Genomic DNA, 12,262 nt, shown 5'->3' with positions numbered 1-12,262 from the left:
CGCTAAAGAGCGCTGACTGGAGATGTCCTTGTGAGTAACATTCCTTACCTCACTTGAACTCCAACGCAGGTCAGACACCAGCTTGTACTGCGATGACGTCGACATTCGCTTCAGTAAGATGATGAACTCCTGCAAGGTGCTGCAGATCCGCTACGCCAGCGTGGAGCGCTTGTTGGAGAGGCTGACCGACCTGCGCTTCCTCTCCATTGACTTCCTGAACACTTTCCTCCACTCTTACCGCGTCTTCACCAGCGCAGACGTGGTGCTGGACAAGCTCATCACCATCTACAAGAAGCCCATCAGTGCCATCCCTGCACGGTGAGTCAATTCATTCTAAGTGACTCCAGTCAGATGAGGGGATAGATAGCACTCTCACATCTCTTTGTTAGATATGAACAAAATAGACTACCAGCACCTTTAAGACTCGCTGTAATTAGTACGTTATATTCTTTTATTGGTTATACAATAGTAAAAATGAAGCCTCTCCTGGTTGCCTGACAAACTTAATAAGACTTCAGCAAGATACTACATCTGGTATGGTTTGAAAAAACAATCTGTATCATTTTAATAAGAGGCTTGTATGCAGTTTTTGTTACCTTCAGACAAAATGATTTAAAATGTTTATGCTAAGCTTTGAAGCTGCCTGCTGCATAGCTTTGTTTTTGCCAGACAGATGTTTTGTTCTTCTCATTCTACTCTAACAAGCAAGCAAACATATCAGTGTATTTCCCAAATTTTACAAATGTTTAACTATTGCTTCAGCTGTGATGTATATATATATATATATCAGTCTGAACACAGACAGCAATCTCTGACATGTACTTTTTAAGCCAACATGGGACAAGTAGCTGGTTTTCAAAGCCAACTAAAATGTTGGCAAACCTGAACTGTTTTAGTCAAAGAAACTGCATAATTATTCATTATGTGATATCTAATCACATCCAACACCTCAAACTGGAGTCCTGTTCATATCGTACCTAACGTATTCTGAGAGGAGAGTGTGGCAGATAAGAGGAAGTTCAAAGTTGTACTTCTTTGTTTTCACTGGTACACTTGTGTGTAGCACCAGTTGTAATTTTGTTCCTAAGGAAGCCCCTTTTCATGTATTTTATCCATAATTGTTTGCTTATTCCTGCACATTCCCACTTAGCTTTTCTGTAGGCAGCTTCAGACAGCAGAGCTACAGTGGTTTGTTACATTTTACGCCTGCAAGTAGTTCACTGCCAGGTCGATCCTTGCAGCTTGTGAAAACTGAAAAAGGAGCAAAGTTTTAGGATTTCTACATATTTTCCTCCTGAGGATGCAGCAACGGTGCTGTAATGGTGCAGTGAAGAGGTGGGACTTCCCCGGTGTCTGAATTAGTCTTTGCTCTCACGTGGACTGTCTATAAGCAGCCCATCATGCTATCATATCCTGTCCAGGTGAGAAGGGACTGGAGAGGAGGCAGTGAGAGGTCACACCAACACATCTTCTGTCCGCCATCACAGTTAATTGGGTCCTGCGTCCACCCACCTCTCCCTAACCCCTCCTCTTCTCTCTCATTCTTCTCCTTACCCTTTTCCATTCTCTCACTTTTATTTTTCTTTCCACAAGTCTGACCATCCCTCTCTCCGCTGCGCTGTCACCATGGCAACCCTTTACTCTGCTGCAGGACCCCACCCTCTCCTTCTTTACTCGTCTTCTCCCTCCCTCCCTCCCTCTCTCCCTTTCTCCCATCATCTGCAGCGACTCTACGGTATTAAATATTGATGGTGGTGTTTTGCACCCAGACCCTGCTCTCCTCTCCTCCTCTGTCCTCCTCCTCTGTCATACTCCTCTCACCTCCTGCTCCTCTTCTCGTTCATGTTTCCTGCTTTACTTCTGTTCTCGCTTAAATCTCTTTGCTCTTTCCTTCACGTTTTCCTTTTGCCTCCCCTTTCCCCTTCTTCTCCCCCCTCTCTTGTCATATATCCACCTAGCCTCCCCCTGTCCAAGCTCTGAGCCTCTCACCTCCATACTTTATTGTTTTGTGAATTTACGCAAGGAGACACAACATGGCTGCAGCTAACGCCATACAGGGCTGGAGGCTTCCCATTCGCCCACTCGCAGCCAGCAGCCTTCGCTGTGGTGGAATCCATAGCCACTATGTTGGTCCTCTCTCGCCCCCTCCCTCTCTGTATCACTGTTTTCGCCCCTGCTTTTTTTTTTTTTTTTTGCAGTGCACCTCTGTCTCCTTCTCCCACTTTCCCTCTCTGAATCCGGCTCCCCTTTTCTCTCAGTTTCTCTCTCCCCATGTCTCTGTGGGCCTCCCCTGGGCTGGTTGCTGTTGGCAGCACCCGTGCCTCCCACACTGTCACTTGACATGCTATTTATAGGCCTTCAGAGGGGGTGGCTCTCAGTGCAAGGAGGATGCTGTCTTAAACAATGTAGCTTAAATAAAGGAGGCAGGAGCTCCCGAAGAGCCCTGTGGTTAATGTGTTCCCTCTCTGTTTCTGTGTACAGACACCAAGTGCATCATGCACCCCTGTTATCACCATTTCTCAACTTTCCACTCTCTCCTATTAGGATTGCAGGATATTTCTAATCCAAAATTGAAAAAGAGTTGCCCTTTAGTAATAAAAGATACTCTGCTTACACTTCATCCTTCTGTCTTTTTCACATGCGCCTCCTTTTTCTCCTCTCTTTCACTCTCTCTTTTCCTGCAGCTCTTTGGAGCTTTTCTTTGCCAGCAGTCAGAACAACAAACTCCTCTACGGTGAACCACCCACGTCGCCACGTGCCAGCCGCAAGTTCTCCTCCCCTCCTCCTCTCTCCATCACCAAGACGTCCTCTCCCAACCGCCGTCGCAAACTTTCACTCAACATCCCCATCATCACAGGGGGCAAAGCCCTGGACCTGGCTGCACTCAGCTGTTCTCCCAATGGCTATGCAAGCATGCACTCCACCATGTCACCCTTCAGTAAGACCACCCTTGACATTAACAAGCTCTATGTGTCGAGCACCATGGCCAGCAAAATCTCTGATGAGGGAGATTCCAAAACTGAAGGCAAGACTGACGAGTCTGTCCTCAACAAGCAAGGTCAGAGCCACCGTCCAAGCTCAGTTTTAATGGGTTAAAGTTTACTTAGCTAGCTGTTTTACAAGTTTTACAACTCAGTTTCCTCTGTATTGTGCTTTTTAAAAGTGTTACTAATAAATATTTTTGGGTTATTAGCAGTCGTATCTCTTGGGATTGAACAGTAAAAAAAAGCAGCCAACACAACAAACTCTTGGGGGAATGTGCTTGTAAATATGCAAGCATAAGTTTTTATTAGATTTTTAAAAAACAATGATCATGTTTTATTTTTTCAAACTTAGGATCTAACTTTTATTTTTTTTGACAAAACACTCATAGACATTTTAGCTGACCATACAGATTTTGTAATAACATTCATGTTTCTTTCAAACTATATGAGCATCATTTTTTCATTTTCTCTCCCAACTTTCCTGTTTGCATCACAATTAGGCCTCTCTGTATGTCGTCTTCTTTGCTGCCTTTTCTCTTAACTGTGAAATATTCTCTGTGTCCAGATCTGTCTGTAAGAGAGGAATGCAATGAAGACCCAAGTCAGAGTGACGACGCAGAAGCAGAAATGTCTCCTCCCAAGTCGCCGTCAACACCCAAGAACGTCAAGTCAAAAAACTCGGGTACAGTACGACTCTGTCTCCCTGCTATTGTATGGAGAACCCTTAAAGCTGTTGAAACTGTTCTATGTCTTGTTTAGAACATCTTGTGATCTACTTTTAAATCCCAGCCCACCAGTTAAAAAGACAAATGACTTGGCAGGAATGTAAGAGCTGGCAAATTACAGTAGCTTAGTGGTTAGTGCTGCTGACATACACCGCTTGCCAGTGGAGCGTCTTGGCAAATGAAAATATGATAAAATAAGATCAATAATAATACATCATGTCAATAAAAAAATCAACAGGCCCACTGTTCATATGTTACATCCTCTATGACCGCTTGAATGAATAATTCCAACTGGCAGGTTATATGAATTTATTTGTCAGAAAACACAGAATTATGAAATGAGCAGTCAAACGGATGGATAAATGAAATACATTGGAATACAATGAAAACAAAAACTGTAATTGTCCAGCAGAACACCAGCTGGCGTTTAGACTACAGCCTATGCATGGTATTTCCTGACTGTTTAACCATCAGAAGGGACCACACAGAATTATTTATCTCAAAATAATAGTAAAGTAAGAGTGTAAAAGGGGAAACTTAGCATTTAGACCATGTTTGTTTAATATGTACAAAAACTATTGTGGTGTACGGTGTGGTTACATGTTTGAAGTGAAATAGTTGAGCAAATAACCTGTCACACATGATGTTCTTGATTAATAAATTGGCAGATTCTGATACTTGTGGAAACAACCATCTAGCTGTTTCCATTTGTTGACGGTTCTTACTAAATTATGGGCCAACTGGCTTTAATTTGATATTTCTTGTATAGATATTAGAGTGCTGTCAGTCTTGTCCTCTAGATCAAAGCAAAAAGGTAAATGTCAAACTGCAGACAAGTGACAAATTGAAGGAAAATAAAAAATAAACTGTCCTAGCAGTTTGTTGGGCCACCACATGGTCCCAAAACAGCTACATGGCAACTTGGAATTGACCGTCCAACTTGCTGGAACAGTATTATTGGGATGAAACACTGTTATTCCTAAAGTTTTACTGCTCATTTGGTGTTTTAATGATGGTGTTGAAGAGAGCTCTATAACATGTCGGTTCAAAATCTAACAAAAGTGTGAAGTTGGGGTTGGCGAAGGCCATAGTAAATGATATATCAAACTATTCAGTGACCCCTGTGGATGAAGACATTGTCATTCTGAAAGAAACCACCAGGCCATCAGGATTAAAATATTTCATCAAAGGACAAAGTATAGATTTTTTTTAACCGTATATTGAAGGGAAAAAGTCACAAACAAAATCGTGCTGTCACAACAAAACCACCCAGTCTCCTCACCTTTGGCTTCAGGTTGTTCCTTTAATTTTCCACCCAATCTAGATTTCTTTCAATCACTTGATATTTTTAGCATTTATTCCTCCTTAAATGACATCTTATGCCTCTTGTAAGTAACAATTTAACCACTGAGCAAATGTTCAATCAGCTGCCATTACTGCTTCATGTTTTTTCAAGCACCTTTAATAGTAAGGCTTAATCAAGCAGTTGAAAAATTTCAATTTTAGGTCCAAATCAGGTTTTTGGTTGATGTCAATATCCAAGGCAGCATCAGGTATTTTTACCATCCAGGCTAAAAACGATAAGCGCTGTACAGTCAGAATGTGCATGTGAGAAGTGTTTAAAGGTTGAGATGAGAGGAGCAATTCATAGAGGTAAATAAATATAGCTGCAGCAGACTTATAGCAAACTTTTTTTTTCTCTCGGAAGACGACAAGCATAGAAATAGCCAAATAAGGTCTTGATAAATACCACCCACAGACTCCTGGCCCTCCCCGTACCGCACAGAGAGGGAGCATCCACCCCGTAGGTAGTCAAGCACAATTCATCCCCAGTGTGTTCTCTTCCCACGGTGCTGGATACAAGGGAAGCCAGTGCCTTGTGTGAGTAGGTGGAAGGAAACCTTGTACCTTAGCAACGATGTGCGTGTTCTTCTATTCCGCCCCCGGCTGAACGGAGGAAGGCAGGAGGAAGGAAAGGAGGGAGGCAGACACAGTGGAGTGTACACCGTCGCTGCCACAAGCTGCAGGACACACTGTTTCAGCTCTCTGTTGCCCTCCACTGGTCCACAACTTAGTTTGATTGCACACATGTGGGGCTGTATGAGCTTAATCAAGTCAGTTTTAATCACCTAATCAATTTCCCTTTCAGCTTGATTGTGTAAGAAGCTCAGAAAGGTTCACTGAGACTGCTGTCAAGTTGGTGTCTTTCAGTTTGTTTGAAATGCTCTGAATTTGAAGGAAGCGTCCCTTCAGCCTTATGTAATCACAAGTTTAAATCTCTTAATTCTGTGTTCCTCCCTGTAGAGTTCTCCCTGTTTTCCTTCAACAACGGCATGGTGGTGTCATCCTGCCGGGAGCTGGACAACAACCGCAGTGCCCTTTCTGCTGCCTCAGCCTTCGCTATCGCCACCGCCGGTGCCAATGAAGGCACCCCAACCAAGGAGAAGTACCGTCGTATGTCTCTTGCCAGCACAGGTTAGTCACACGAGTGGAATCTGCATTTCATCACTGGAGAAGCTTGTCGAGGACCAACTGTGACCTGGTTACACAAACACTATCTGAAATCTAGAATGATGTACAGGGGAAAAAAAGCTCGGCGATCAAACAACAGATGACTCTTGAAGAAGTTTAATTCTGGTTGGATTATGTTGGCACACCTCTAGGGAAAATGCAGTTAGATTGTGTCAGAGATCGACTGACCTTATTGGTTGAAAGCATAAGCGGCTTAGTGTCTTATGACCACCAGAGGGCCCCAAACGAATTACACATCTTATCAAGTGCTCTGCTCAGTTTAGGCCTTCATTTAAACATCTGTCTCAGTAATATTGACTTTCATATTTGAACTGTTTTATAGTCACTCTTTCACATAATGCACTATTTTATTAATTTTTTTCTCTCATTGATTTAGGTAGTGAATGAAATAATGAAATTTTAACAACTGCTGACTGCATGTTTTGGGGAAAAAAACATGACAAAGTTCAAATTTCTATTATACCAAATGAGCTTTACAACACATCCTTCATGCTTTTAGTTTTATTATTGGTGTCATTCTGTTAAAGTACATTAATCAGTGCTGTTTGGTAAGAGTCAAAGCTAGAGGAATGAGGGGCTGCACAGATAATGCTGATCGAGGCTACAGGAAAAACTCAAACCAAATGTATGTTCATATTTTAAAAATAACATTTGACTTGTAGCTTTCTGTATATTGAAGCAAAATGTCAAATTGTAAAGGAGACAATTATATAAAATAATGATGCTATATCAGCCTGTTTTATGTTGTAGGGATTCAGTTTGAATGTCACTTTGGTTTCAGGTTTTCCTACAGACCAGAGGAATGGAGACAAAGAGTTTGTCATCAGAAGAGCTGCCACGAACAGAGTGCTGAATGTACTGCGTCACTGGGTCTCCAAACACTCCCAGGTGCAGTTCACTTCCTTTCTATTTCTTGTTTCTTTCCATCCTTCTATGTCTATGCAGGAGAAGACAACACCTCTGTAATGACACTGTTGTTGTTCCTGTGTGGGTCCTCAGGACTTTGAGCTGAACACAGAGCTGAAGATGCGGGTAATTGGCTTCCTGGAGGAGGTGATGCATGACCCAGAGCTCCTGACACAGGAAAGAAAGGCAGCTGCCAACATTATCAGGTTGGTTTTACCGTTAGCACTGCTTGATTGACCATACAGTCATATATGACACATTGATTTGTGACAACCTTGTGGAAAAACAAGTTTCTGTGAGACTATTTTTGGTGCCCAAACTCATTTGAGGTAGTAAAAACAGGAACTTGAGATAAAATGCATCAGCCCAGACCCTGGCCTACATTTTCAACCTTTCTGCTGAGCAGCAGTCCCTGAAGTGCACTCTGATCCTCTGGGGAAGATGGAGCAGACACTTAAATTGCTACAACATAGCAAAACTAGAGGCAAAAAACAAAAACAAAACAAACATTTGGTGTGTGATCTAACAAACCTGTCAAAATACAATTCAAGCTCTGAAGTGGACACCGAACGTAACAAAAACAGAAATGAATACCCAGGGTACCAGGCCAAGCTGAGCTCTTAATATGCATCAGGGCTGTAGTGATTTTGGACAAAACCAACTAAGCCAACAAAATAATGGCACTTATGTGTTCTTGTATGCAGGACTCTCACTCAGGAGGATCCAGGAGACAACCAGGTCACCCTCGAAGAGATCACACAGATGGTGAGAGACAGATTAGAAAAAGCCATTTCAGAACAAAACCACTGTTTCTTCTTTAAATTAGTGAGTGTCCTGTAGCCATGATATTTGCTTTGGTATTGTTAATGCTTTGCTGCTGTATATGTGTGTTCAGGCGATGGAGGACTGCAAGACTGAACCGTTTGAGAGCCACTCGGCCTTGGAGATAGCGGAGCAGCTCACACTGCTGGACCACCTGGTCTTCAAAGTCATCCCATACGAGTGAGTGCACGTGCATGCACTCACAAAAAACAGGCACTGGAGGTTGGACTGGGAGGTTGGAGGGAAGCTAGTGAATGTTGATATGATATGTTTCACCTTATGTGAATGTTGGTTAATTGTAAATATGTTTTGTCGGTTCGTTTTTTTCTACAGGGAATTCTTTGGTCAAGGCTGGATGAAGAATGACAAGAATGAGAGAACTCCATACATAATGAAAACAACCAAGCATTTCAATGATGTATGTGTTTACTCTGATATTATAATAGAGAATAGATAGACAGATAGACTTAGTTATAATTATGTATTTGTTTTGTTGCCAGATCAGTAACAGGATTGCCACAGAGATCCTGCAATGGGATGATGTCAACATGCGAGTGGCGGTGATCGAGAAATGGGTGGCGGTGGCCGACATCTGTCGCTGCCTCCACAATTACAACGCCGTTCTGGAGATCACCTCCTCTCTAAACCGCAGCTCCGTTTTCCGCCTCAAGAAGACCTGGCTCAAAGTCTCCAAGCAGGTATCATTTCTAGTGGACAAAGGTTTTTTTGTCTTGTGATAAAAGATTTCGCTGACATTTCTAGGTGCTGGCAATAACAGCTTTGTGCTGATGCATTTTCTAGACAAAGACTGTGATTGACAAGTTGCAGAAGCTGGTGTCATCAGAGGGCCGATTCAAAAACCTGAGAGAGGCTCTGAAGAAGTAAGAATCCAGTTTTTCACTTTTCTGTAAGCTGCTTACAAATTCTGATAGGTGTTACATACTGTACATTCCCCCTTCTGTTTATTAGCATTTGTGTTTATTTTTATGTTTCTCAGCTGTGACCCTCCCTGTGTTCCCTACCTGGGCATGTACCTGACTGACCTGGCCTTCATCGAGGAGGGAACACCCAACTACACTGAGGACAACCTGGTCAACTTCTCCAAGATGAGAATGGTAAAATAACAATAAAAAAATGAGCATGAGTGTGGTTTGCGTCTTTTCATACTTGCAAGAAATCTGTGCATCAAATGTAGAATTTGTTAGTTTTTCCAGCCCTATGAACCTATTGAGAAAAAAATCTGTGTGATTGAACTTTATGTTTTTCTGTGTTTTTTAAAAAAATTCCAGATATCTCACATTATCAGAGAGATACGACAATTTCAGCAAACAGCTTACAAGATTGATTACCAACCGAAGGTGAGATTACATTTACCTGCATTGTTATTTATTGATTCGTAAAAAGAAATACTTTCACTGGTAATATTTGCGTATATCTAAACTTGAGACACTTCTTATTTCTAAAATCGTCAAGAGCCAAGATGTACCTGCTGGACTTCTTAATCACTGTTTGACAATATGCAGTATGCGTTCCAGTTTTTTCCTTCCAAATAATAGCACTACACAGCCTCATTACAACTCAATTAACCTTTAGCTGCTTTGTCATTTTTAACCTACAAAAGAGAATGTAAAGCTTTTCTTACTAACCTCTAAAGATCACCAAAAAACCTCTTCCTTGTTGAACAAATTCTCCCGTTTAACAGGAGCATGTGGTACCATACCTCGGCTTTCGATTGAGCTAATTTTTTCACCATTTTGTTGCCAGAAACGATATATATTTACATTAATAAAGCACCTGATTTAGCCTTCATTATTTCATTAATAAAGACAACAATAATACAAATAAGAAAACAAATGAAAAGTAGCTTCTACTGCCTGCGTTTAGTTTTGTTTTTCTGGTTGTTTCACACCAGTAGGCATCAAGAAAGTTTGGCATCTTTACCGAAGTGAAGTAGTGATTAATCAGCCTCGTGAATGAATCATACATCAATATTTGCCTAGTTTTATTTATAATAAATGGTGATGAAGGTGCAGAAAAAATAGAAATGCATTGCAAAGATAGCTTATTGTCAATATTTTAGAAGCCCTACCAAAATTTGACAAATCACGTTTTGAGTGGACGGTATGAAGAGGAGCCAAACTCCCCCTCCCTCCCCTGTAGTTTACAGTCTGCTAAACAGGAAATGACAGAATTAAACTTTCAGAAGAAGTAACATTCATTAATTTTGATATTTAAATAAGAAACAGTGCATGTAAAGGCTGTTGGTTTTGTGCCACATAACTCACTAGCCTGAGTATTTCTGGGCTAAATGTTCTCCACTAATAGCAGGTTTGCAAGCTCTTTCTCAATGCATCTATTCTAAATGTATGAGCCTGGAAAGAAAGAAATCTTCAACAATCTGACTTGTCTGTGCTCTTTGTTGCTTTAGGTGGCAAAATATTTGCTTGACAGCAGCACGGTGCTGGATGAGGAGAGCCTGTATGAAGCGTCTCTGAGAATCGAGCCCAAAACGTCATCATGAAGAGGATCTCTCTCACTCTGCTCTCGTATAGAGTGTACAGAAACAGTATATCAAAATGTACATTTAGTATTATTTGTATTAGACACAGTAGGCTGTGCCCTTCTAGTATATGCTCCCCACTGGACTCGTTGTGTATAATCGTTATTAGAGACTGAGTAGAAGCCCAGAGAGGTTTTATTTCTATAGTTGCAGAGTATTTATATGTTACTTATTGTCTGAAATATCATTTTATGATGACATTATTTTAAACCACAGAATAAACACACAGAGGACTATACAGGTTTGAGATGTAGTCATGTCCTAATGGGAATGGGCAGTATATTAAAAAAATCTCTCATTCTTGAGAGACAGTCACATTTGACACAGGATGATTAAGATATTTTGACATAACTGCAGTGATCCTTAAACAAGCTCTCATATACAGTAAATTGACCTCTTTCCACTTAAGTGTAGAGCTTGAAAGTAAACACAATACAAATACGTGCTGATCCACCTGTTGCACGACCACGTAAAGTTATAATCCTTAAGATTTCAGTGCTGATTGATTTGAATCCAGCATGACTTCGCTTCTTAAAATGAAAACTACAATCTGCAGAAGAAAGTCCTGAATGTAAATATAGTGAATAACTATTGCACCGAAATACAAACCATTAATAGTGTGAAATTGGGATTTGATTTCAATAGAATCTTGAGGATTAAAACTTCAATTTATGCACATTTTAGAACTTTTCCTCTTGGAGGAGTAGAGGAGGGACTTGCTGCAGTGGCTAAAGTTGAATCATGTGCTCTGACGTTTCATGTAGCCACTGAATGACGAACAGATTGAAGTGTTGGAGTTTCCTGATTGAGTTGTTTGTTTTCAGTTTGGAGAAATGGGTTTTTATGCTTTGCTTATTATCACCTTTTTCCCCTGGTGGGCAACACGATGTATATATAGTATAAGCACCGGGCAATGTATGTAGCAGATGTAACTAACATTGAGCCACTTCAGGAAGTTAAATTCGCAGCTTATACACTCAGACAGTGAGAGCATAGTTTTTATGGTTAATCCTCTTTGGCCAGTGCATTATGGTTTTGCCTTAATCATGAAACGGATTATATACCACAAAAGTATGTAAACTATTTTGTTCTACGATTTGCCAATGAAGCAGAAATATTTGCTGTGTACAATATTGTGTACAGGCAGTCTGATGCATTTCCTAATGTGCAATGTGTTAAAAACATATCCCTCGAAATGTGTTATCCTTATGATCGTTCAACTCTGTAATAACTTTTCTGTGTATGATACTTTAAAACAAATGTTGAAAACAACTTATAAGTGTAACACATTCTGTATCCTGTCTATTCCGACGCGTTAGCAGGAACTATACAGTAGTAATATTGTGCTTATTCTTGGAATATTTATATGTATTTTTTACAGGCTTTGTATAGAAAAACACCTAAAGCTTAAGTGGCAGGCATGTACCACTTTCACGTGTTCAAATCAAATCTATATCTAGAACAGTATGTGTACTGTATTTAAACCCCACCCTTGCACATAAATCTTTACCCTCTTACAGGCACATCAAATGTTTGCAGTGAGCAATACCCAGTGATATGAGAATTATCTTTCAGTCTATTTCAACAGCTTGAGTAGTATTTCCAGTTTTGTATAAAAGTGTATTCTTTCCTGATTACCTCTTGTTAATAAATCTATTCTTTCTCAGGGGGAGAAGTGTCCTCGAGGCTGCTGTGTTTGTTTTACACTCAGAGCTGAACTGTAGGTGTAGTGG

The 12,262-nt window shown here is 40.8% G+C and overlaps 1 protein-coding gene across 1 annotated transcript in view; it reads left to right on the top strand.

The window, feature by feature from the left end:
- The window catches only part of LOC110954839 (ras-specific guanine nucleotide-releasing factor 1-like), a 29,024-nt gene extending 16,815 nt beyond the window's left edge, over positions 1–12,209 (top strand). The window contains exons 14-27 of the mRNA XM_022199560.2: positions 70–318; positions 2,685–3,058; positions 3,550–3,666; positions 6,014–6,184; positions 7,023–7,129; positions 7,241–7,353; positions 7,852–7,912; positions 8,043–8,149; positions 8,303–8,387; positions 8,470–8,667; positions 8,771–8,850; positions 8,967–9,084; positions 9,259–9,327; positions 10,398–12,209. Coding sequence (XP_022055252.1) covers positions 70–318; positions 2,685–3,058; positions 3,550–3,666; positions 6,014–6,184; positions 7,023–7,129; positions 7,241–7,353; positions 7,852–7,912; positions 8,043–8,149; positions 8,303–8,387; positions 8,470–8,667; positions 8,771–8,850; positions 8,967–9,084; positions 9,259–9,327; positions 10,398–10,490 — 1,942 coding nt within the window. The 3' untranslated portion in view covers positions 10,491–12,209. The remainder of the gene's footprint in view (positions 1–69; positions 319–2,684; positions 3,059–3,549; positions 3,667–6,013; positions 6,185–7,022; positions 7,130–7,240; positions 7,354–7,851; positions 7,913–8,042; positions 8,150–8,302; positions 8,388–8,469; positions 8,668–8,770; positions 8,851–8,966; positions 9,085–9,258; positions 9,328–10,397) is intronic.
- The last annotated feature ends 53 nt before the right edge of the window (positions 12,210–12,262 follow it).

The sequence above is a fragment of the Acanthochromis polyacanthus genome, chromosome 2 (genome assembly GCF_021347895.1).
Source record: "Acanthochromis polyacanthus isolate Apoly-LR-REF ecotype Palm Island chromosome 2, KAUST_Apoly_ChrSc, whole genome shotgun sequence".
NCBI classification, from domain to species: domain Eukaryota; kingdom Metazoa; phylum Chordata; class Actinopteri; family Pomacentridae; genus Acanthochromis; species Acanthochromis polyacanthus.
This window is presented reverse-complemented; position numbering and strand designations above follow the sequence as displayed.